This window comes from Electrophorus electricus, chromosome 10, assembly GCF_041902795.1.
Source record: "Electrophorus electricus isolate QZ-2024a chromosome 10, ASM4190279v1, whole genome shotgun sequence".
Classification (NCBI taxonomy): domain Eukaryota; kingdom Metazoa; phylum Chordata; class Actinopteri; order Gymnotiformes; family Gymnotidae; genus Electrophorus; species Electrophorus electricus.
In genome coordinates this window covers 19,022,635-19,050,104 of record NC_137506.1, presented here as the reverse complement: position 1 = coordinate 19,050,104, position 27,470 = coordinate 19,022,635, and the positions used below count along the sequence as shown (strand labels likewise).

The following is a 27,470-nucleotide window of genomic DNA, read 5'->3' as shown; positions in this document are numbered from 1 at the left end:
GTGCTTGGCACAAGAAATGAAACCATGACCATTTCTCCTACTGCTTCTAAACTGAATTGCCCGTTTATACCCATTTGGTGTCAACAGTCAAAATACAACATTTTCAGCATCAGTTTCACTGCGAGAATGCCACCACTCCCTATTGCACGTTTGCTGCTAAGCCCAACAAATCTAGTTGGCGAGCAGAGCCACCTGCTTTCTCCTGGTTTTGCACTTCAAAGGTGGGACATGGTCCCATTTCTGTCATCGGGAGATCCGCTTATAGAAAGCTTTGATGGTGGGTTGGGCATGAGTGACAAAGAAGAATTCAGCTCAGGCTGCAGTTACGTAGCCGGTGTCCCCCTCCATGGCCCCACACACACCAGCCATATCTGGGGAGGAGCTGAGCAGATTTGGGTTAGAAGCTGATGCGTTCCACTGCTTACGTTCCTTTGTTAGGGGTGCATGCCTCACTCTGTGGTGTATCTCTCAAAGCCCAATATGCTTTCACCTCGTTTTATTGGGAATAGTAACTAAATAGCTGTTCCAGGACTAGCATCTGCCAGTTCACATGCATCTATCACAACTTTGCACACTTAACAGATTGTAAATCCTCTGCCAACTGACTTTTTACCAGATTACTTTGTGAACATTCATCAGAATCACACCTCATGAGCTCATGGGAAATATGTAACTTTTTGTAATATGCATTTTTTCAGAACTATCTTCATTTAAGTGCTGCTTAATTGATGGTAATAAAAGGATAGGAAAAATGTGGCATGCATACTGCTATAAAACACTTGTTCAGCTTGTCGCATTTCTTCAGGAACAATCAGACATGAGTTCTTAACATGTCTGTTGCACACACTCTGGACCATACCTACATATCTTCCCATTATTATTGCAACTCTCTCTTTACTGGCATTCCTAACAAAACATACATCATGTACAATATATTCAAAACCCAACAGCTACATTTTTCTCTAAAAACACTGCTCATATCACCCCAGTCCCCTATACACAGTCTACCCTTCTCTCTGCTGATATCACCCCAGTCCCCTATACACAGTCTACCCTTCTCTCTGCTGATATCACCCCAGTCCCCTATACACAGTGTACCCTTCTCTCTGCTGATATCACCCCAGTCCCCTATACACAGTCTACCCATTCTCTCTGCTGATATCACCCCAGTCCCCTATACACAGTGTACCCTTCTCTCTGCTGATATCACCCCAGTCCCCTATACACAGTCTACCCATTCTCTCTGCTGATATCACCCCAGTCCCCTATACACAGTGTACCCTTCTCTCTGCTGATATCACCCCAGTCCCCTATACACAGTCTACCCTTCTCTCTGCTGATATCGCCCCAGTCCCCTATACACAGTGTACCCTTCTCTCTGCTGATATCACCCCAGTCCCCTATACACAGTCTACCCATTCTCTCTGCTGATATCACCCCAGTCCCCTATACACAGTCTACCCATTCTCTCTGCTGATATCAACCCAGTCCCCTATACACAGTGTACCCTTCTCTCTGCTGATATCACCCCAGTCCCCTATACACAGTGTACCCTTCTTTCTGCTGATATCACCCCAGTCCCCTATACACAGTCTACCCTTCTCTCTGCTGATATCACCCCAGTCCCCTATACACAGTCTACCCTTCTCTCTGCTGATATCACCCCAGTCCCCTATACACAGTATATCCTTCTCTCTGCTCAATTTAAAGTCCCCCTACTACTCACCAAATCCCTACATGGCCTAGATTCGCTCTATTTAGCCAAGGTTCTTCACCCCTTCTCTTCTACTCACACTTTCAGTTCTGAAAATTTAGACTAGTCATTGCTTGGGATAAGTGTCATGGCCTCCAGTCAATGAAACTATTTTCTCTTCAAGACTATTCTGCACTATTATGCACTTCCAGTCTCAAAAACCATCTCAAAACCTTACTCAACACTCTCTTTCTTGCAGTAAATGATTCTGCATGTTACTGCAACTTTGCATGTGTTTTTGTGTGTGTGTGTGTGTGTGTGTGTGTGTGTGTGTGTGTGTGTGTGTGTGTGTGTGTGTGTGTGTGCGTGTGTGTTTTTGCTTGTACAGTGATGTGAGATAGGAAAAAAGGGCAACACTTTATTTTGAGTGGTCCTTTTTAGACTGCATAAACACTCAACAGACTCTCAGTACCATATCAATGATGCAGCAGTAGTGAAGTATCTGAATACATTCAGTAGATTAGTCAAAAGGCTTTTAATTAATCCTCTAAATAAGACTTGTTTATAATCTGATTAATTCAGTTGTTGTTTTTTTTACTTTATTTGAAGCATCCAAGTTCATATATGTAGATGTTAACCTGAGAAGTCACTAAATATGTAACAGGTATAATACATACCATCTTAGCATACTATCTTAACATACACAATAAGATGTTATAAACATGGATTTTAACTGGATTTTGGTTAGGGTTAGGTTAGTTGGATTGGTTTGAGGTCTGATTGCTAGTGTCTGACCCTTGAACTGCTTCACTTGTAAACCTGACTGTGATTTTATACAAAATCTCATGATTCATTCTTATGATTATTTAATATTTAAAAAAATCTTCATTATCATGAGGTCAAATAGTACATTGGGTACACAGCAGGATGAATTAATGTAAAACATGTTAATGAAGAGCTTCTCAAAAGCTCACAATCTGAAATGGATAGTATTTCAATGACACATATTAAAGGAAGTGAACAGTGGTGCTTTAAGAGAGCCCTAGAGAGGCCACCTCAAAGGAGCCTTTGATGCAGACACTCTGTGTGGTTGACCATCCCATCAGCCCCTGGGGGAAAGCAGTGATCTGCAGAAATGTATGTGTGAGACAGAATGTCTTTGGACAGTTTGCTTGCAAGTGAAAATCAGAATTTTATTCAACAAAATATGCATGCAAAAAAAGTGAAAATTTTAAAACTGAGTAAATAAATAAATAGAAAAATGCATAACAACTTTGAGTGTTTTTTAAGTGACATGCAAATATGGAATGACAGAACATGGGGGATGGTCAGGAATATTAAAACTTACAGGTCTCTTACTGGGCCTAATCTTATTCTTCTGGTATACCATGATGACAAGCCTTTGTGGGTATTGATCTAAGCAGCATTTTTTTTTTATGACAGCACTAGTGCTCAATATGTAATAGAATTATGACATGTTTCTAGAAAAAAAAAATATTTGAATACTTTTATGTCAGTGAAAAGAGCTGTCTCATGTGACCAAGGTGAAAAATAACATTCATCTTTCAAAGCCATTTTTCATCATTACTAAGGGAGCCAGTGATTTTGGAAGATATGGGGATAAAATGAACTCTCACACTAAACCTCTTTCAGGCAACAGGCCTGCTGATTCTGTCTAGTTTTGTATGCTGCCTCTTTTTTTGTGGGTCATTTTGTTTGTTTTATTTTACATTAGACCATGTGATTAATAATTGTACAGAGTATGGACGTGATATATATGTTTGCTGTGTGAGGAATTGTAATTCCAGGCTCCTTTATTCTACATCTTATAAATGTGTTGCTTCAGACTTTGAAATAATGTAGGACGAGCCGCTGGCACCGAGTGCTACTCTCGACATGAGATGAAAGAAATCAGGGAGATATCAGTGAAGGCTGTTTTTCAAGCCCCTTCAAAGGCCCAGTCACAGCAAGTGACATAGTACACACAAACTCACACACACACACACACACACACACACAAACACACACACACACACACACACACACACACACACGCACAGATGGACAGAGAGAGAAGTGAGGGGTGGGCCTGAGAATCCACGTGTAGCAATATATGATGTGTGTGATATGGTGGTAATGACAGGAATATTGAATGGGCTATGGAGAGGAGACAATAAGAACTGGGTTTGACAATGATGCAGATCCAGTCTGAGAGAAGATGGAAGTGAGAGACAGTTAGAAAGAAATATGATACAATATGTATGCAAAAGCATGACAGGATTGTCTGCTCAACTAGCAAAGCCATATAAGGTACTAAAAGAAGTTCAGAAGTTAAATAGATAAAGTTGCCTTCATATGTTTTAAAAGTAATTCAGGTGACATTTTGGCTGTTTGGTACAAATTTGCATATTACAGTATTTGGTACCAACCAAAGGATGCAAATATGCAAATATTCCAAAACCTTGTAATATTGTCAATGATATGCTCAGTTTAGCCCCTATTAATAGCTGATCAACAGCTACTACAGAGGCTGCTGACATGATTGTCTAGTTAGTGGAAAGTAACTTCTACTAACCTTTGTCTCCATGGAGAAAAGGTATGACACTACACTGCCTCATGGGTAGGAGACATAAGTGTAATCAGCATGGAGGGCTTTACACCACGCTGACTGCAATATGGTAAATCAGCAGTGTGGCTCTAAGAGAACCCAAAAACATTTGAGTTGGACACACCCTAAGGCAAGAGATTTCAACTCAACTGCCCTACACAGGTTCACATTTTCCCTCAAGCACACTTATCTAGCTCATCAGCTAATTATCGAGTCCTTGGTGGATTGAATCAGTGTGCTCAAGCAGGAAAAACTGCAGGGAAGTGGGAGCGTATAACTGGAGATTAAATTCTGTTCATTTTGCAGTGGCACTGTTGCAGTCTTCCAGAATAATCTTTGTTCCTCTGTTCTCAGTTCTTCCATTATCATCTGCAAGTTTAGAAACAATGTTTTTACTGTTACTTTAGTTTTTAAAAAATTGTTAGGCTTTAAATATATGAATGGATGGATGGATGAATGGATGGATGGATGGATGGATGGATGGATGGATGGATGGATGGATGGAAAGATCACTGGTGGGAAGAATAAATGAATTGTCCATTTATTCCTGCTCTACTATCTTAATAATGTTAATCCAAAAAAATCTAGTAATACAATTATTGTGAATGATTAAGATTATTATTCCTATTGGCCCACCCACAACACCAGTCTTTCATAATGTTATTTTTTTACACTATGGGAATTAATAATTAATCATCCAAAAAAGGGGTCTGACTAAAACTTAGCATTAAGTAGGTCAGATCTCAGATCTCAGACCTCTCTCTCTCTCTCTCTCTCTCTCTCTCTCTCTCTCTCTCCTTAGAAGGTTTTCATGGGCTGATGTGGGTTGGCTGTGGTGAGTTTCTCCTCAGGGCCCACTCTGCTCCTCCTCCTTTGAATCAGTCTGTCCGACAGTAATTCAAATAAATGATCATCTCTTTTCATTTGCTGAGAAATGACTCAGATGAAACATTTTTCACTAGGATCTCTCGAGGCTGCGTGGGAAATCCAATCACTCTCTGCGGTATTTGCTTGTGCTTTTCCAGAAGAGCTGTTTTGCATAGCGTGATATTTCTTTGCCACCAGTTTCATGTGTTCCCAGTACCTTTCACCCGATCTGTATGTTTGGCTCAAAAGGGCACAAGATGTACGTGGCTGCAATCCTGTTTATTTTGATGTAAGCTTGTGGAAGATCAGTAGAAGGCAGATGAAAGAGAAGAGGAAGGCATGTGAGTGTAAATTGGTTGCCTTCGTCTGCCATCCTGAACCCATGTGCCCATCTAGGTGCCCATGTTTCTAGAAGCAGCAGGAGAGTGGAAGCTTTTCCTCTAGGCATTTTCTACATGCCTGAAGACTTGTGAGATTTCTCTTACTCTTTGGACCCTGGCACACACTACGATATGCACTGCCAAATTTGCAAAAATGACACAGTGGAGAAAAATGCCCTAAAACTGCAGGGTGCAGCTGTAATCTTCATTTCCGTTACCTTCCTAAGGCTCAAATACATGTATTTTCTCAATACATTATAGGAAGGTGTCTACGATGGGTCCAATATTTCCCATCACTTATGAGAATGAGTGGAGGTGGATAAAATAGAGCTTGTGTGTGTGTCCTTCGATGGTACTATATTACTACACCTGACGGGTCTTAGGCCTGAACTAGCTATTACGACTGGTGATAAAGCGATGAAGAGTTGCAGAGAAGAAAGACTGTGAATAATGGAGTGGGGGTTGTTCTGTGATGCTGCCTGAGGTGAGCTGCTGAGCCCCACCCCCTCCTCAGGCTCTCACCATGCTGGCAAGTAATTAATGCCTAGGCTTCATCAGCTGGCTAAGTAAATTAACTCCAGAGCTCGGGATAAGGCATCTGCAGGAGGCTCTCAGGAGGGAACTGGAGCTGAGAGCTGAGGGTGGGGAGGTGTAAACACAGCCCTAATTAATCTCATAATGTATTAGAATATTGGAGCTTGCTGGTCTACATCTGCTGGGCTCTGCTTAAACTTATGTGTGCGTGCGTGTGTGTGCCTGTGTGTGTGTGTGTGTGTGTGTGTGTGTGTGTGTGTGTGTGTGTGTGTGTATGTGTGCATGTGTGTGTGTGCTGTGTGTCGGACTCACACAGCTCTCAAAGTGACACTGCTGTCTGATAATAAACAGTCAGAACTGCTGAGCATGAGCGCGTGTGGTGCTAATGGCCTTCACTCAGTGGAGGGCCATACTTCAAGTGCACTGCAGCGGAATGCTGGGCCATCCTGGCTGCTGCCTCCCCCGTGCTCCCTCATGCTGCCCCGTGCTCCCTCACGCTCCCCAGCGCTCCTTCATGCTCCCCAGCGCTCCCTCACGCTCCCCCGCACCAACTGCTCCCAGTGCGTGGAGGGCCGCACGAAGAGCTGTCGCTTAGCTCCAGTCGTTCGCCTCGTCCACAGAAACATAAACACTCCATCTCTCCCCTGAAAGTTACAAACTCACAGCCTGTGACCCCACTCCACTCTAGACCATCACCACCATTCCCACTCTGAGGGACTCTTAAAACCATGCGTGTATGATATGTGCACATGTGTGTTAGATGTACATGTCCTCATGTGCACGCTCAGCTGGCGACTGAATGTACATGCAGTAGTCATGCAGAGTAAGCCACAGGTAGCAGACCACGCTGAAGGACACTTAATTTATCAGGCCTGGCTAAGGCAACACAGTGCAAGCACATGTGTCTCAGAGACTGTCTGGCATGGCTTCAATTAAACAGATGAGGAAAATGAACTGGCTGGTGAGTTCTACAGTGGCACACCATGTTTGCTGTAAATGTAAGGTGATTTGTGACTGCACCACAACAATTATTCCAGTTCCACACTGGCTACACATTTTGCTGCTCAAACTGGACGAATGATATTGCTTCAGTGCTTGAATATAAAAACAGCCTGTGATATTGGCTCACAACATTTACATTATCTGCATTACCTTTAATGCACATTTAGCATACTTTGTAAAGATGAATATACATTTATTGTTATTTCTTAATCATATTAATGAAAACCACTAATTTTTCTGCTGATCACCTTTTTTTTTCCCCATGTAAGCTCACCAACTGTTTTTGTCAATCATTTTCTAATGCAGTCTTTCACCTAAAGCTACCTTTTACCTTGTTATTCACAGTAAAATATTGAACATGAGTGTATATGTGTTTGTTGTAAACAACATAAATTGGAGCACATTACATGTGTCTAATTAATAGGGACTGGGCTTTGTGCCTGACGAGTGAGAGAATAAAGCTATGCTTACTCATGTTTAACACTCGACCATGACTCACCCTCACTTCCTCTAACTCTCCTCCTCCCCCTTTGTCACACAGTCCCTGGAGAAAAACTAATTCCTAGCAACACAGAGAGAAAAAAATAGTGCCCTCTTATCCATAATAGAGTTATTAACTTCTTTTAACATTACCTAATCAGGTAATATGTCTGCTCTGAAAGAACCCACTTAGGGCTGTGGAAACTGTGGAGCTTTCTATAGAGGAACAATATTCGCCAGTCTTGAATCCTTTACACCTTTCTGGATCATCGGTGTGATAAAAAGCCCCACCAGGAGTTTTATCTGGCCACAGATCTATCACGGTCAAGCAATTGAAGCCAAAGGGTATTTGTGCTTGAGGGGATCTCATTTATTTATGGATTCATTCTGTTTTGTCTAACTATAAAGCAATCACCTTCTAATGTGATATGTATTTTTACAGAGTTGCCTTAACCTACCCCTCCCACTTTTGGTTTATCAAAGGTTGTTTGTGTCAGTCTTGTTTGTTTTCATGTCTTTTATGATGTATACATTTTCATACACATGCAGGTTGAAATATAATCATGCCCAACATTTTCATCATGTAGGAATTAATAACCTCTTTACTGAAAACTAGTAGATTTTATTTTACACATGGAACCTGTCTTTTTTTTAACTATACAGTTCTGTTTTTATTTTGTCTCTGCACCACTCCATAATTCAGACTAGCCAGACACCAAAGCTTGTGTGGGCAAAGCAATGGAGCATTAAAAAAAGAAAAGGGGAAAAATGGAAAGAAAAAAAAAAACCATTCCAGTGGATTTATCACTCCTTGTCTCTTGTTTAAAATAAGGGAGTTGTTCTCCATTTTGAGAAGTGGATCAATAGAGAAATTGAGAATTTTGGCCTCACCCTGAGAGCTCCATTATTGTGTAATCACAGTATACCATAAATGAGGTGGCATATTGCCTATTGATTTCATTTTGCCTACTGCTCAGAAGGAGAAAAAATAATATGCACTGAAATGAGTTTTTCTCTGGCCCTACAATTTGAACTGGAGGTGATATATAGTTATAATGTGGACTACATGTATGCCCTTTTTGGCACTGAGGCATGCCATAGCATCTTTGATCAGATTAGGAGTCGGGACTACTCCTTCCATCAGGGCTACCAATAAATAACTCCTCTAAATCACACAACTTCCAACAGCGATTACCAGGAGCTTTTCCGCTTCTTAGAAAACCTTTAAATATGTTCTTATAACAACACATTCACCCCTGTTGCTTGTGTTACATGTGTAAATAGATGCTCCTTCTCAGAAGGCATACCAATGTGCTGAGCTGCTGAGAATGTCTGAGAAAACATGTCCAGGCAGAAAATATGATAAACTAGCCATTTGTCACTTTAATAAAATACAGTGAAGGTTTTCCCTCTACATTCAAACTCTGCATCCATGCATATTTCACCTTTTGTTTTACTTTTTTACCACCATGATGCCTCCCTCACCCTCTCATTAGCCTCGTCACTGACTGTGGGCTGCTCAGATAGAGTTCAGCACCAAATTTGTGATATTCACAATATTTAATATTATTAGTGTCACTATGAAATATCCTTTAACAAGACAATCTGCGCAATTATCAGAATTTTGCGCAATGAATAACAATAGGTGTACACAGATGGAGTGTAAAAGGAGCACACAGATGGAGTTACCTATTATCATAAAGTACAAAAATATTAAGAGAATAAGCTTAGCAAATGTCTATATTATGGTGTTTATATATATATATATATATATATATATATATATATATATATATATATATAATGAATCTCTCCAGGGTACAAGCACAGACCATTCATTTTGTTAATTAAAGCTGCGTAATATGACTGCAAATGGAGTCAACATGTATGTATCTTACATATACACACTGCCAACATGCACTGCAAACACTCGTGCAATAGCGTGTATGATGGAAGGCTTAGTGTGATATACAGTGATATATAGATATAATGTGCTATCACACTGGGGAAAAATTATTTATGACTGGAATTGGAGTCAAAGAAGCAAAAGTTGGCTGAAAATATGACTTTAATTTACTATAAGCCATTTATCTATTTTAGAATGTGTTAACAGAGTTTTATGTACAAGTACTGTCTGTCTTTCTGAGCATATAGCAGCAGTATGTCAATTTTTTTCTGCCTGCTTTATATATTGTGGAACAAGAAAGTGAGTGAATGACTGAATTGGAGTTATTTTTAATTTACTTATAGCATTAAGATCTTTTTAATAAGATATTTTAGATTATTTTTAGTAACTGTGGGATCTCAGCACCCATGTTTCTTTTTTCCTCAGTAATAAAAGCAGTATTTATGAGGAGTCGCATTCCTTAAATAGAAGTGCATGATTTCTGCATGTACCATGGACTGGAAATCATATTTAAGTTCTGTATGAAACATGGATTACTGTCTGCATTCAAAATTTATTTTTTGTCTCCCTGACTGGTAGAAGGCTTACAGTGATTCATTAATTAAAGTATTTAGGTTCTCCTTTAGTATAAGCATGGTTAACACCTTCTCAGTGATTTAGTTAAGACTAAATATTTTATTGACAGCTTCCCAAACAGTTCATTTGAACATTAGTATTTAATAAGAAGTCAAGTGAATCTCTTTTTTTTTAAATGACATTATCATCAAATTTTGCATTTCCAGACAATTTTCATGAATGATAAGCTGATACAAGCAGCATATCTACATGGGTGCTAAAAACCTACTCTGCCATGTTCATCAGTGAATAATTGCCTCCAACATGGTACCCCAGGAAGATGGAATAACACCAAGTGCATGGGTCCTTTCTGCTGTATGAGGAAGCAGGATAGGGATTGCTGTCCCATGGGCATCACCGTTGGTTGTCTGAACTGATGCTACATGACTTTTTAAACGCCATTGCAGAGCCACAACTGAGTCTTCTCATGCTACTTGTTATTGCCACTGCACCCACTTGTAGCTTTGTTCTCCATGAAATGCCATTTTGTTTTGGGCACTGCAGCATATAGTGGAGATCAAAGTGTCCTAGTGTCAGGCATGAGAATCTGAAGACAAAAAAAGAAAGAAGAAAAAAGGCAACAGAAAAGGAATCAAACAAACAGGTGCTGAGGAGCTGAGCACAAGAGACAGAACAATGCAGTCTGTGCAGTATAATAAGTGTTAACCACATTGGTATGCCTTCTTATGGGACATGATTTCATTTCTTAAATGGTTTATAAATGGGGCAGTGGTAGCTCAGTGGTTAAAGTACTCAATTAGTAATTAAAAGGTTGCCAATTCAAGCCACACCACCAGGTTGCCATTGTTGGGCTCCTGAGCAAGACCCATATCCCTCAATTAGTCAAGTTGCATTTAGTCATAATTGTAAGTTGCTTTGGATAACATCATTGAAATGCAATAACATGTAAAATGTTTACCTAAAGCACATACAGATTTCATTATTGTTTAAAGATATTTTTAGCAATATCAATCATCCAAAAATCAATTTTTAGCAAAATAAATAATTTCTTAAATGAAATATTTGAAATAAAGCTATTAATATTTTCTATTATAAATCTTAGTAAACAATTATTTGAGAATAGTAAAGGAAATTACTTACTGAATACAGAGGGGATATGTCATCCTCAAAATTTCACCAGCAGCTGTGTACACAAAAAAATAATTGTTTTTTAGCAAGGCAAAATAATGCCAGCTTGCTACTGTAGTAGTTTGGTAGTCTTGCTGTTTCCATTAAAAGTAACTGCAGCAACATGCTACAACAGTACAAAGATTTTAGATAGACATGAAGAGAAAATGAGTGGCTATTACAATTAGGTTCTAGTTTAGTATATATTAAAATCCTGAACCAGAAAATTTAAATTAAACAAAAGATCATGCTGTAAAATAACAGAATATTATGTTAATTATTGCTAAAAAAAAATAGATAAATGACCAGTCACAGACAGCAGAGCTTGTGCTGATTGTAAATGTGCACAAACATTTTCATGTAATTTTAAAAGCAGTTTACTTTGCTGCTTGATTTGGTGAAAATATCATTCTCTTTTTCCTAACCTGAAAACCTTGACTTTGCTATGCAAATGAAAGAAGTCCAGTGCTTTTTATAGGAAAGGGAAGGGAATATGTATGTTTCAGATCTCATATAGTCTTATTATTAATAAGGCACCAATATCAGTCATTGCAACCCATGATGTATACTAATGTGGTAGGTATGCAGAAACATGCTAAACATCAACATGGGTGGAATAACTTTTTCTTTTCTATTATGAGGACAATCTGCATGTTCTAAGTGTTAAAAAATGGTTTGCCATGAAGCATTTGTTTGCTATACCTATCCTTTTAAGAGCAGGTTCATCTTAATAAAAATTGTATTAAATGTTCATTTCAGTATTTGGTTGGGTGTATTTGGGATACACCCACATTAGAGATACCACCCCACATGGTGCTATGCTATCAGATATACTAGATAGGTGTTCAACTATGGACCTCAAATGTAAAATCCAGTCCTGGATTTTATGGCTGGATGTAAATTTATGTCATAAAACACAGGTCTCCAGGTACTACATAGTGTTTCAGATACTAAAGAGTATGCACTGTGACTTAATTTAAAATCAGGTGTATGACAATGTAGCCATTCGTTTACATTATGTATTTGTTTTACTAAGGATGATGATTAAATTGAGGACTAGAAATCAGATTTGGTGCCCAGAGTGGAAGAGCTCTGCAATAGGATATTATTTATTGCACACAACTGAATCCTAAATGAAACAGTTTAGTGAACTTTTCAATAGAATATTCTCTATTACACAAAACTGAATCCTTAATGAAACAGTTTAGTGGACGTTCCATTAAAATAAAATAAAATAAAAACCAGTTTATAAAATACTGCCCTTTAAATTCAGTGATTATCTCTATTCCATTACTCCCACATTGCAGGATTTTGAAAGATGTTGTTGGTGGCTTCGGTCTTTAAAGTATTTTTAACAGTGTCAAACCTTATCCTGGCTTTTACTGTGGAACTAATTACATGAGAACAAATGACCTACAGGAACAAGCCTTGTTGTGTTGTTCTTTTGATTTTTTCTAGCCTGACAACTTCACCTTTTTCTTGAAGCAATGAGAAGGAAGCCTAATATTTCCAAATGAAAACATTTTTGTGTGTGTGTGTGTGTGTGGACTTCATCCTGCAACACACATTTAGACATTTTATTTGTTTTAAAGGATGCATTGTATTTGTGTTTCATGTAAATGACCAAATACCAATTTAATGTAATTTCCAAACCATGGTTTTCATCCCTTTCTTTTCCTCCAATTCTCTTATAAAAAGGGAAAAATGTAGGGCAATAGAGTTAGACACAGTAAATTAATATTATGGGGCCTTTTAAATTAATTTAGCATGGTTTGATAATATACAGTAATATGTTATAAAAATATCAGACATGGATTTTAAAAAGTGAGGACATTTAAACACGGGTTATTTTATTTCTGCAAAGTTCAATGTGAGGGAAAACCATTGTTATCCATCAAATAAATGCTTTGTACTGATTAAGTTTGTAATTGCACATGAGGTAGAGAAAATGCACTTTCCTAATGGTGTTAATTTTGGGTGTGATTATCACTCTGCATGCAAATCATCTTTTTGGAATTGTCTGAACTGATAGCATGTGAGTAATTTGCTTTGTAGTTTATGACATCAGTGTATTTTAAAGGAACTGCCATAGGGTCCATGGTCAGAATTCCAATGGCAGTGCTATTTTGAAAAGAGCACTGTAACACAAAAATTCCTTTCTGAAGGATGTGCTACTGGGGCCATGGAGATATGAAGATACGGAGACAAATGACCACACTCCCCCGGCTCCCTGGGCGATGCTCTAACAGCATTTTAATTCATCTCTTTTCAGAGCCCTGGATTGTCATAGTAAAAAAAAAAAAAATCCCAAGGTGTACATTTAAATCGTTATATAGATTTTACATATTTTTTGTCACTAGACACCTGAAGAAGATTCAGCAGGTATCCTTTCCAACATCTGAGCAGAACAACCACTGTAAAATGCTTTCATGGGCATTTTCATAAATATCTCCATCTATATTTCCACTGAGCTGCTTTATCTCTGATCCAAAACAGTGTAATTTACTCAAAAATGTAGCTTTCAACATTTAAAAAAATGACACTCAGAAACTGTAACTGCTCTACACTTACAATCCATTACTTACATTTGTTGATAGCTAATGGGTTTGTCCTAAATTTTTAGAATTAGATCTTTGCAAGGACCAATTTTCACATATCAAAAATGAAGTCACCCAAAACCTCACTGATTTTATAGTTAGTATAGACTTGTGGAAAGCTTTTCTATAAAAGTGCAAAAAATGTTTTCTTATGCTAATTTTTGCTAATGTTTGCTAATGTTACAAAAATACATGTGGAATATAGTTGGATTAATAAAACTAAAGTATCCATGATTTTTTCCACAAATTATGTTTTCATTTCTCTTCTTCCCAAAGATGGTTTTTCTGCTCTTTTGTCTTTCTTCTTCCCAAGCCCAATCAAATTTACTGATTGAAGGAGGTGAATAAGGTTGTTGAGAGAGGGAACCATAAATCAAAGCTTGCAGATGGAGCCTTGATTTCTCTCCTCTTTCATTCTTTCTTTCTTTTTTCTCCCAATGTCATTTTCCGCTCACTCATCACTATGACTCCATCTGCATCCATTTTATAGTGCTGTTGCACCAGGTGTGAGGATTATATTTGGCCACAGCCCACAGTGGTACATGATGTCCCCCTTGCAAGCAGTTGGCACAGGGGGACACCTTCATGTTTCCAGGCACAGTGGCGTAAGTGGCATGCTAATGGTGGAACTCTTGCTCTCCTTCTTTGCAGGGCGCTTCCTGGCTGTGAACGGCTCGTCCATGACAGGGCCGTGGGTCCTCAGCCCCTGGCTTCGCACGCTCCACCAGCCCTGTGGTCTCGATGTGACGCTCTTCCTGCACCCCAGGCAGAAGGGCCGCTACACAGTGTGGCTTATCGAGAGAGACAAGCCACCACTGTCTCTGCTTACCACTGAGCCCCCCCACGTCACAGGGTGAGTTTCTTCGCATCACTGAGCTTAGCTCAGACTGCTGACTGCTGCCAGCAGGACTCCAGACCACACCATATTGAACAGGACTTCAGGCTGAATCACCTCATACGTTGCTCGACAATGATTTAGACAATTGGCTCAGAGAGTTAATACAGGGCTGAGAACACATGGGCCCTTCATATTCCATAATGATATGCAAAGACTGTGATTTTAAAAGGCAGTCATCAGCTATTTATTTTAAGACAGTTTAAAGGCTTCTACAGCTTGTAGAAATTATAATATGGCATTATGGACATATGAGGGCTTTTAGTTACATTGTTTATGAACTATCATACTTACAATATCTTTTAAAAAAGAGCTCAGAAACCTGTTTGTTCAGATTTCTGACAACCGACTCTTTCATGCTAGGCAAATCCAGAGTCACCAGTCACATTTTAATCATTTCAGTCTTAGTACATTATTACATCCATGAGCACTCACGCTCTAAGTCAACAGATTTCAATTAAATTGTTCCTTGTCATCTGGTAAGCTGTTGATTAGTAATAACATCCACCAAAATATTTCACATCTTATGGCACATGATGTCCGTGTGCTTTTGAAAGCAGCAGAGTTTACAGCTAAGCTTTTGGTAATACAGTGTCCTTGATGCCCTTTTCTTTCTCTGGCTTGTTCATATTTGTCAGATTCACAACTGCTGCATAGCTATGTGCCCTCCATAAGGGAGTGGGATGTTGCATGGTCAAATGTTTGCACTGATAGCAAAATAACTACTTAACTAGACAGGAAATCACTGCATATTCCATGAAGTCTGTATGTTAATCAGGTCAACTTCTGTACTCTGTAGCTAACCATGTACATTGCAAGCACAAAGGTTACAACTAAGTGAACTGTACTGTAAAGTCCAAACTATTCTATGAAGCACCATTGAAAGTTTCTTATTCCTCTTCTTTAAGCTATGATCTTTTAAATTGCATCACACTCTTTATTATTAATACATGAAACAATGTTCATATGTGATGGAAGCCCACACATGTATCTCCCCTCACATCTCTGGGAGAAGCATTTGTAGTCAGCCACAGATGGATCACAGTGAGGGCCGCTGTTCTCATTTATAGTCTGCAGTAGTCGCCTTCTCACTGCACAGCCTGCCTCTGCACGAGACACCCCCTTTCCCCAAATAACCCCCCCAAACCAATGAGGAGTGTGCCTCACTACACACGGCTCAGAAGCACAAAGTGAAAATCACACTGGAAGAGCAAGCCAAAATAGCCCAGCCACGTGGCTCTTTACGGGGGACTGTGGGTTCTCATCTCTCAACCTGCAGTCAGAAGACCAACTCTGAGTGAAGCAATATCTCGGTCATATTGCATTCTGCGCACTGCTCAGGGTTATAGAGCTGCTTTCTGCGCTTTTAGCAGGCCGATCTTGGGCGAATGCTCAGACACATGTGGAAGAAACAGGCTGCAAAGTTGCAGTAACCCGTAGAAGCCACTATGTGCCATTTAACTCTGGTTAACTTCTTGTATGTGAAGAGGTGCATGGTTGAGGGAAGAGAAAAGCATGCCAAATGGGAAAATATGCAAGTAAAAGAAAACAGTCAAATCCCCTCCAGGGTGCTCTCGGGAAGAGATTACGCGCTCCACAAAGCAGCCTGCACCTTGGCGGTTAAGACGGGGGCTCCATGAGAGCCATGCGTGACCTGCGGAATGCTGCCTCGGAAGATTAGCTTTGTGTTCATCATTCGCCCCTAGGGACTAATGCACAAAATCAATGACATTCAGAGGGGGTACTGCCACTAAGGTACCACTGAACACCACCAAAGGTCAAAGGTAGAGACATATCCCAGTCGATGTGAAATTCTCCACCAGCACTGCAGCCTAAGGGATTATACTTTAAAAATGTTGTCATCCTGTTCTATGTGGGTGGATGGGTGTATTTGTGGTTTGGCAAAAGTTATTCTATGAACTGTGACTATTGACCAGGTTTACTGAATGAGGATTTATTTGTGCTGAATCTCATATAAATCACCGTTCTGATTATCTCAATGAGGGAAAGTTTTCTTATCTAAGAAGATTGGAAATGATAGATGCTTCTAAGCTTTTATGATTAAACTATTGCCTGATTAGTGATTGAAAATAGGATTTCCTAGGCCCATGGGGATTTAGAATGATTGCATATTGCTTGCAGGGTTCACTCACAAAAAGTGACTACCTTTTAGCTAAATCAGACACTTTACATTGTATAGGCAATGCATTATTGAATAGTTTAATTATGCTGCTTTAGCAGCCTCAAGAGATCCAATTATAGGTTGCATCCTTTTAATTTAAATAATTGGTCTCAACTGTATTGTTGAGAGTTTTTCTTAATACTTTTCACTCTTATTTTCTCTTGGTCAACACCTGTTTCATCAGTTAATGAAAGATAATACAGTAGTGGGTCACTGATTCACTGGTTATATGAATGAGAGTTTGAGTGAGAGTTTGTTCATTTTAAAATATAAAACATTTATTTTGGAAATATGCCATTTTGTCTAATCTTATTATTTAGAGTTCTGCAAGAATTTCTTAGATTTCATTCAGTGGTAAACAAAGTACCCATATCCTGTAGTTAAATAGAACAGTGAACAGTTTCAGTTAACTGAGCAGATATGAAACAGAAATGTCAAAAAGGTTTTTGAAAATGAATGACTCCTACTTCTGTCAATAAATAAATAATCCTTCAAGCATAGCCAGTGACAATTTTTCTGGTGGTTGTGTATGTTGTGCACTACTCTTGAATATACCTAATAGCTATGCTAGGTTGTTATAGTGAAATAATTACAGCCAATTAAAACATGCACTGGGTCTTGATTGGTGCGCTTTTCATTCAGTTGCTTATTTTTTCAATGTTTTTTAAAATTTTATTTTATAGTTTTTTTCGTTCAATTCCAAAATCATGATTGATAAATGATAAATGTTGCATAAATTGTTAAAATGATAACTGAACCTGATTCAGTAAGGCATTTTATTTTGAAATGTAGAGGAATTAAAAATACTTTTCACATACTTGAAAATAGGATTTCCTGAACTTCACCACTACTCCATCACTGATTGTAAACTGAGTAAAGTGGAATTAATTTATTTATGAATGTATAAAGAAACAACTAAACAAAACCAACCTGTGCAATCATGTGATTCACTTACAGCTGAAACATGACCTTCTCAAAATGGGAGATACTACAATATATGCAGTTTCTGTTGTCTTGAAATACAATCGACCATGTTTCAAATCTAGACTTATATGATACAGTTTTGAGGTGAGAGATCATTTTCTGACAGTGGGGAAATTGCACAGTATCATTTCTCCAGCATGACTAAGTGTTCATGCTCAGTTACTTATCTTTTTCTTTGCTCTCAGCTAGATATTGCTTCCAGGTTTCTGATTGATCCACTCACTGGATATCACTTCATTATGATGTAGCTCACTGACAGCTCAAATGGAACGATTCCAGCTTGCTGGGGCTGGAGCAGAGGCACTGCCAGTACTCTGCACTCAGGTTAATAGACTACAGAACTTCATGCCACACTCTCCAGATGACTGTAGTGTCAATAATGTACTTCCATAAGCTTTTCAAAGACAACTCACTCCTCCTACATGCCTACAGAGTGATATATAGGCATAAAGTTGAGGACAGATATTAAGGTCCATGCAGAGTCTTCTGAAATCAAAGATCCCCTGATGCTGTGGGTAACCAAACCACTGGAGGCCCAAAGGGCACAACATCATACATTACCCCCCCACCACCACCACCACCACCACTTCATTTTACATGGGTCATTACTTCTCTTTCTGGTTTACATTCAGCTCAGCCAAAGGTTTTCATCACTTCTTCCCTGGAGAGGGAGTGCTCCTAACACTGTGTTTCTCCCATTTTCCTCAACCTTCCATGTAGCTCACCACTCTCTGCTCCTTAAAGGCTCCAGATAGACATTACTTCAGCCTGGGGCCATTAGCCAGAGACAACAATAGCCATAAATACACTGGAGGAAAAAATAACTTGAAAATGTGCTTGCCATCTACCAAGGGATTTGCAATCATCCCAAAGATGCTATTTTAGATGTTTCATGTAGCTACAGGTAGAAAGAGCCAGATATCATTAATGGTGCACTTCGAATAGGTCTGAGGGAGGGAACAATCTTCTACTTTTCCACTCCTGTCTTAACATCTGCCCAAACATAACTGACATTGTTAGTCATTTCACACAGTCTAGGCCATTGCTATTTCTGTTCTTTTCTGGGTTTGTCTTACATGATATTTCACGGCAAGGAGAATATGCAGAGAATTTCATAGCTATACAGAACCCCCTTAAATGCCATTCCCAATACATGGAAATTAATTATAGATCTTCGCTGGAGCGCAAGTGGCACTGCTTGTCTTGTATCACGTTTCACGGGACTCTGTTTGCTACTGGCCTCATGGCATTTTTCCTCAATAATCCATTTAGCATCTGCCAGAGATGACCTCTTGCTGTTGAACCAGAGGTGCCTGAAAGTACAGCTGATGGGCCAGGGGTGAATCTGCCTGCCAGGATCTGGGAATAAAGCCAGGGGTTCCATATTCATGGGCACTGCTTTGGATCTCTGAGACCCAGCTTCTGTTTTTCACTTCACTGCTGATGCCATGCACATCAGGACCAATTTATGCTATGCAATCCTTTTTACTGCATTGTAATGCTTTGAAAAAGGATATTTAGCATTTAAAATGTAAATTAGACCAGAAGGTCATTCTCTTTTTTTAAAAAATTCAGCTTTGGATCTTTTTTTCATGATTTATTTCTAAAGAAGCAAAGATATTGAACTATCACACAACTATATAATTAGATAGATATACATTTGTGCCATTTTTAAAAAATTCATGTTTATTTGGCCTGCTTTTTTTATAATGTGATCCTCATCTGTAGTATAGAAGGTATTTACAGAATTTTTTTTTAAAAGTCTCAGAACCTGCCTTCCATACATTCAGTGGCTTCTCCTAGGACCATTATATATCTGTTTAGTTAAACAGGGACTAAGCACTGTCTGCCTTGACAGACAGAAAACTAGATGATCAGGAGTGAAATCCTGTTGTCAGCACTGCCAACAGCACAAAGACAAAGTTTTGCCCATTGTGGGTGTTTTGTCAAGGCCCAGTGGTTCAACGTGAAGACATTTTCCTCTCCCACCCCCACTCTCTGTCTTTGAGATGTTTGAAGTGTAAATACCCCCTCCCTGTATGTGCATTCCATTACCCCCACCCCCACTCTCAGCACCTCCCACTACCCTCCAGCAGCAAGGGCAAGGCTCCCATGAGCCATCGTCTGCATCCTGCATCCGTTTCATATGCAAATGAGTATCCGCCCAGCACCCTCACAACTGCCGCCCCTGCCACTGGAACTCAATGAGGCGAGAGCTGTGCTACTTTCAAATGCGTCACTCAATTCCACTGACAGCCTATCTGAGATCTTTTGACTAGTAGGGACCCACACAGCATTCAATGTTAGTGTTTGGGTTTTGTTATTTGAAGTTGTATCCAGCTTGTCCCTGTTGAGCACTTCATGTTGTAGTCATAAGTAACAAGAGTAAGGAAAGGTCAAAGTCGGGCAGGGACTGACCTTAAATGACCTTAAAGGGCAGTTGAACATTTACATGAAAACATTCGGCGATAATGAGCCAATGCAGAAGTGTGATATTTGTATTTTCTAAGTCAGATGGCAATGTACAAAGCCAGATTGTTTATGACATGACAGGAATCCCTTCAGAAAGAGCTGTCCTACAGAAAAGAATTAGAAGCTGATGTAAGGGTAAATTTGTCTCAATAGAGAGCTTGCTTAACAATACATGTTTAAGGTCTTATGATTCTACCTAGAGCCTCACATCTAGGGTGATCAGAAATGCACTGAATTTGTAAGTCTTAACTGCTCTTTGTAACTAGCAGTAAATCGGTGTCACACTACACAGCATTGCTAATTATGATGAGGTAAGTATATTCTGTTAACTAATTGCAGCAGTGTGCTCTGAAAAGATTTAATTCAGGTTTACAAACATGCATTCTTAATCATTCAGAGTCTTCTTAACAAGTGATCCATTTTTTATATAAGACTCATGGGGCTTCCAGGAAGCAATCTTATCTTGTTCATACCTTTGGAAGACAGGGAGTGAAAAAGTTAATATGTATTAATTGAAATCCATGTTAAAGCTTTTCAAAGCAGAGAGGCCTCAGAGACAAACTTCACTATAAAATATGAAGCTTCTGCTGCAAATCCTGGAGGAACATGATCCAGATGCTTTTAATCAATGCAGTTATATAAAAACATGGAGTCAGGCTTCACGCCTGAGAGACAGAAGCTATTCACTGTGCCTAGCATCTGTGTGTATGTTTTGTTAAACATACAAAGTACCACGCTGCACTGTGTTTGAAATGTTGACATAGCCTTTAGGGATATATACTTTTAAATGACGTATTTATTTGTTTTCTCGCATTTTGGCTTTAATCGTTTGATATCTGTATAGTGTTCAGTCTTCATTACTGAGTGTGGAAAGCCTAAAATGGAGGATGCCAGATGCTGAGGTTAGACATTTGTCATAATTGTTCAGTATTAAAGGTATTTTCAACAGCCAGGGCTGGGGCTGTGACGTGTCTAACAGCTGTAAATAGACTTGCAGGCTTATATAATGAACAATGGTAGCTCCTGCAATGATTGGGCCCCTGAGCAACACCCTTAAACCTCAATTGCTCAAGCTGTATTCAGTCAGAATTGTAAGTCGCTTTGGATAAAAGCATCTGCCAAATTCCATAAATGTAAAATCATGAATTTTTACCAAAACATTATTCAACTTTAATTTCAGAATGAGAAAGTTAAGACGACCACATGTTTTTATTTGCCTCTGTTTTGTTTACTTACTTCACTCATGCTCATTTACCTGACACTTTTATATAAAGCAACTTACAACTGTGACTGATTACAAGTTGAGCAACTGAGGATTAAGGGCCTTGCTCAGCAGCACAAGAGTGGTTGGGCTTGAATTGGCAACTTTCTGATTACAAGTCAAGTACTTTAACCACTGAGCTACCACTTGGTGCTTCTTTACAAACAGCACCAGTCATTAGATCTATTAGTGACAGAAGAGGAGATTCCAAAATATCTGTTGTTCCGGCTGCTAGCACACATGAGAAGCAGAAGTTTGTGGTGAAGTTATCATTCTTAAGCAAGACCCTCTTGGCAAAAGATGAAATTTATAGCACTAAATATTGCTGTTACACAACTGAGGTGGGGTGGGTTGGTACATTGGGTTTCTGCAGGAACCATCACCTTCTAGATGATCTCTGTGCAAGAATCGACTCCCTCACCATCCTTTTTACAACCCACTGTGGTACCTTACATGTGATGAATGAAAGACTGAATGAATTGTGATGTGAATGCAGGGAGTTTCTTATAATTTTGGTGAATCTTGCGCAATGTTGGAAGAGTGTTTCACCATGATGTCAAATTTAATAGAAGATGGTTTGGTATTTTTGATGGAGAGAATATCCTGATGGAGTACCAGTTTAAATAGTGCTGTCTCAACTTTCTCCTGAGCTCAGAGATTCATCATTCAGCCAGACTTTTGCAGCTGACATCTGGAACATCCAATTCTGCAATTCCAAGCAGAGCCAAACCACCCAATTTCTCACACCTCTGTAATATTGAGAGGGCAAAAAGATGTTTGGTTAGTCAAATCAGCTTAGGCAGAAAGCACTGAAGTCTTTTCCAATATTAAGATGAGGGTGAGAAAAACCTAAGGCATATGTAGGCCATAGAAGTGTCAAATATGTTATAATGAACCATAATTTCAGAAGGCAAATTCTCAGTTATGAATAAAGCAGACTATCAAGCCTAATTTAAGGTGCCCTCTCATCTGGCATGCTGATCTTTCTGTAGGCCACTTGGCAATAGAAGTTATTATTCTTATTTTCATTAGAACATACATTCAGAATAAATTAGATCAAAATGACTGATTTGTACAGGCCTGTCTGAAACAATGTAATATATCTGTAATGAAAAAGAAACAGAATAACTAAGAGTAAAAAGTTGTGAGGCAAGGCAGAACACGAGTACGGAGCTGAGCAATGTTTATTAAGGGCAATCCCAAAATCATTGCTGTGGTCACAGTTCATGGTCATGTCACCAGAAGACAGACAACTGGAAAACAGTGACACAAAATGTAGCAACAACACAGGAAGCAAGAGAATAAACTGAGAAACACATTGGTCAGGTAGGTAATTTATGAATGACCAACAATACGTAAAGAGAATAGGTATATATACACAGCTACATTAGTGGTCATACACAAAACACAAGATGAGTTGGGGAATAACCAAAACAAAAACAGCTTAGCACCATGGGAACTGCAGTGCTGGGGAGAAACAGACAATAAGAAAAATAAAGAAATTAATTAGTTGATTTTAATTTAATTTTCCCTTCACCAACTTCCAATATTCAAAGGCCCTTTCAGCTTTGTGAACCTATTGTTTTATAGGATCTGTTGACTACTTGCCTGGTAGAACTTGCTGTGCTAAATGATATTAGGCCCATGGATTAATTTTAAAAGACATATTTAGGATTGTGACAGTTTTCAAGAATGCATATATATGTCTCAAAAGGATCAATTGTCATTACCCATTTCTCCTCATACATCACTTTGGGAGTTGTCTACTTTTATTTTATTATTATTTGTAAAAGATGTAATCAGCTTTATAATGGAAAACCCAAAAGAAGGCTTTCTGATTGTTTTGTTGAACAACTTCAGACTATCAGAATTAAGGATTTGTTGTTTCCAGTGGCACAGCATTTTAATACCAATGGACACTGCATTAATGACATACAGTGGTGTGAAAATGTGTTTGCCCCCTTCCTGATTTTATATATATACAATTATTTTTATTTATTTTTTTTGGCATGTATGTCACACAAATGTTTCAGCTCAAACAAATTTAAATATTAGACAAAGATAACACAAGTAAAACAAAATGCAGGGGAAAAAAATCCAAACCTACTTGGCCCTGTGTGAAAAAGTGATTGGCCCCTAAACCTAATAACTGGTTGGGCCACCCTTAGCAGCAACAACTGCAATCAGGCATTTGCAATAACTAACAATGAGTCTTTTACAGTGCAGATGAGTCTTTTACCACTCATCTTTGCAGAATTGTTGTAATTCAGCCACATTGGAGGGTTTTCGAGCATGAACCGCCTTTTTAAGGTCATGCCACAGCATCTCAATCAGATTCAGGTCAGGACTTTGACTAGGCCACTCCAAAGTCTTTATTTTGTTTTTCCTTAAGCCATTCAGAGGTGGACTTGCTGTTGTGTTTTGGATCATTGTCCTGCTGGAGAAGCTAAGTGCGCTTCAGCTTGAGGTCACGAACAGATGGCTGGACATTCTCCTTCAAGATTTTTTTGGTAGACAGCAGAATTCATGGTTCCATTTACCACAGCAAGTCATCCAGGTCCTGATGCAGCAAAACAGCCCCAGATCATCACACCACCACCACCATATTTTACTGTTGGTATGATGTTCTTTTTCTGAAATGCTGTGTTACTTTTATGCAAGATGTAATGGGACATACACCTTCTAAAAGGTCAACTTTTGTCTCATCAGTCCACAGAGTATTTTTCCCAAAAGTCTTGGGGATCATCAAGATGTTTTCTAGCAAAACTGAGATGAGCCTTTATGTTATTTTTGCTCAGCAGTGATTTTCATCTTGGAACTCTGCCATTTTTGCCCAGTCTCTTTCTTATTATGATGGAGTCATGAACACTGACCTTAACTGAGGCAAGTGAGGCCTGCAGTTCTTTGGATGATGTTGTGGGGTCTGTTGTGACTTCATGGATGAGTCATTGCTGTGCTTTTGGAATCATTTTGGTTGATCAGCCACTCCTGGGAAGGTTTACCACTATTCCATGTTTTTTTTCATTTCTGGATAATGGCTGTCACTGTAGTTCACTGGAATCCCAAAGCTTTAGAAATGGCTTTATAACCTTTTCCAGACTGATAGATCTCAATTACTTTGCATCTCATTTGTTCCTGAATTTATTTGGCTCACAGCATGCTGTCTAGCATTTGAGGACCTTTTTTGGTCTACTTCACTTTGTCAGGCAAGTCCTATTTAAGTGATTTCTTGATTGAGAACAGGTGTGGCAGTAATCAGGCCTGGATGTGGCTAGAGAAATTGAACATTGAAAGATGTGATAAACCACAGTTAATGTAAGGTTTAAGGGGGGTGGGGGGCTGTACTTTTTCCACACAGGACCATGTAGGTTTGGATTTGTTTTCTGCATTTTGTGTTTATTTGTGTTATCTTTGTCTAATATTTAAATTTGTTTGAGCTGAAACATTTAAGTGTGACAAACATGCAAAAAAATAAGATATCAGGAAGGGGGCTTTTTCACACCACTGTATCAGTTTGCATTGTCAGTTGTTGCTATTGCAGCAATGAAATTAGGAACCTCAAAGAAAAAGAACTCCTATAACTTTAGAACTGCATGGAATGAATGTTGTGATTTAATCACACTTTTTCAAATATAAACTGGCTCCTCCTACTACTAATTCAGAAGCACTTTTTTTTGCAAAGCTTATATATATATATATATATATATATATATATATAATAAATTGTGTATGACTGTGTGTATATACAAAGACCATATGCCTATGCATGCATGGCCTGGACTGATTATAAGAAAGTATATGATTCACACCTGAGTACTGAATGCCTTGCCCTGTATAAAGTCAATAGGACCATAAAGGCTTTAATCCAGAACTCATTGGAACACTAGAGGACAACAATTGCCCAGGTGAACATAAAATACCAAGGAGATACCTGTGTGCTTTGGTTTTTCTCTTTATTTATGGTTTAATATCTGGTTGGTTAAGTTCCTCATCTACACTGAGACCATACCTCTCAAACTCACCTAAGTATCTTTTAGTTCCTCATCTACACTGAGACCTGACCTCTCAAACTCACTTAAGTATCTTTTTTCTCACCCCTTCTCAAACTTTCATCACATACTTCCACAAACCTAGCATCTTTCCAATCTGAAATGTGTCTTGCATCTCCTGTCTACATATCCCACAGATCTCCTACACACTATCATCATTGTAGACACTGCAATGGCAGCAACCTCATTTACTCCCAATATTCGGCACAATCATAGACTATGGTGGCAGGAGTGCTCTGAAATTGCCAATCTGCTGTCCAGAAGGCTGACTTCATCTCAGCCTTAGCATCCCTCCACTTGCTACATTTCCTGGCTCTAACAGAAGATCACCCCTGAAAACTCGGTGACTCTGGTTGCCCTGTCCTCTGCGTTTTCATTCACACATTATCCGAGGCGTCTCGGCAGGGGTGGTGGCACAGGTTTACTAGTGTCTCAAAAGTGGTGTTTCACTCCACATTCCTTCTCTGCTCTTTCCATCTCATCTTTTGAATTTCATGCTATTATAGTGTCTTTCCCTACCAAACTTCATATCATTGTCATCTACTGCCCTCCAGGTTCTCTAGATAACTTCATTGACAACCTTGATGTCTTTCTGAGTCAATTCCCCATTGAAGAAAATCCACCCATTCTTCTTAGTGACTTCAGCCTTCCATCAGACAAGCTACATTCCTCCTGCATCCTTCCACTGTTGACGTCATTTGACTCACAGAGCGGGCAATGTTCTGGACCTGATTTTCACCAGGACCACCAAAACACCGGACATTGCAGTCACCCCCTCCACCTCTCAAACCATCATTTTCTATCCTTCTCTCTCTCCCTCCCTTTTCAGCTCATACCAGTCTTTCCTTTCCAAGTTCTCACTGGAAGTAACATCTGCAAAGTCATCCTACTACAGAGGAAAATTTGAATAATCAGCATCTGATCCATGCAAGCTCTTCAGTATTTTTTTCCTCTCTTCTTAACACCCCCCACCCCTTCCGCATCTCTTACTCCTGAAGATTTCATCAGCTTCTTTGAGGAGAAGGTTGCAAAAATCCACCAGTCCTTTTCCTCTGTTCCCACTCTTCCAACCAGTGTTCATTCACCTACATCCAACTCTCTGGCTTCTTTTTCTCCTTTCTCCTCAAAATTCTTCAACTCCTGACTTCCAGGACTCCAACTACATGTCTGCTGGATCCCATTCGTTCCACTCCTTTCATCTCTGTCATCATCACCTCTTTATACTCTGTACCAACTGTGTTCAAGACCGCTAGGCTGGTACAAATCCTCTAGAAGGCCACACTCAACAGCTCCAACATAACCAATTACAGACTGGTGTCACTTCTCTCTTTTCTCTCCAAAGCCCTTGAATGAGCAGTTTACAATCAATTATCTCTTTTCCTCACACAGAACCAGGTTCATGATCCATATCAGTCTGACTAGAACAGCACATTCAATAGAAACAGCCCTCATAGCAGTAACAAAGGAACTTCATTTTGCTAAAGCTGCCAAACTGTCATCTGTCTTGATTCTTCTGGACCTTTCGGCAGCCTCTGCTCTCTTCAGCCTTGGTGTGACTGGCTCTGAATGGACATGGATTCAGTCCTATTTGGAAGGATGGTCCTATCAGGTAACATGGAGGGGATACACATCCAATCAATCAATCCATCAATGTCCCCTAGGGCTCAATATCTTCTCTTGTATACTTCTCTTGTACTCCTGTATACTCATTCTCTTGGTGATGTAATATCTTCTCATGGCTTCTCCTACCACTGGTATGCTGATGATACCCAATTATTTCTTTCTTTCCTAGCCTCCGACACGCATGTTTTCAGACA

The 27,470-nt window shown here is 39.3% G+C and overlaps 1 protein-coding gene across 2 annotated transcripts in view; it reads left to right on the top strand.

The window, feature by feature from the left end:
* The window catches only part of alk (ALK receptor tyrosine kinase), a 236,713-nt gene that overhangs the window by 125,556 nt on the left and 83,687 nt on the right, over nucleotides 1-27,470 (top strand). For both annotated transcript variants that reach the window (XM_081721954.1, XM_027020557.3), the window contains exon 4: nucleotides 14,462-14,663. In XM_081721954.1, coding sequence (XP_081578080.1) covers nucleotides 14,462-14,663 — 202 coding nt within the window. The remainder of the gene's footprint in view (nucleotides 1-14,461; nucleotides 14,664-27,470) is intronic.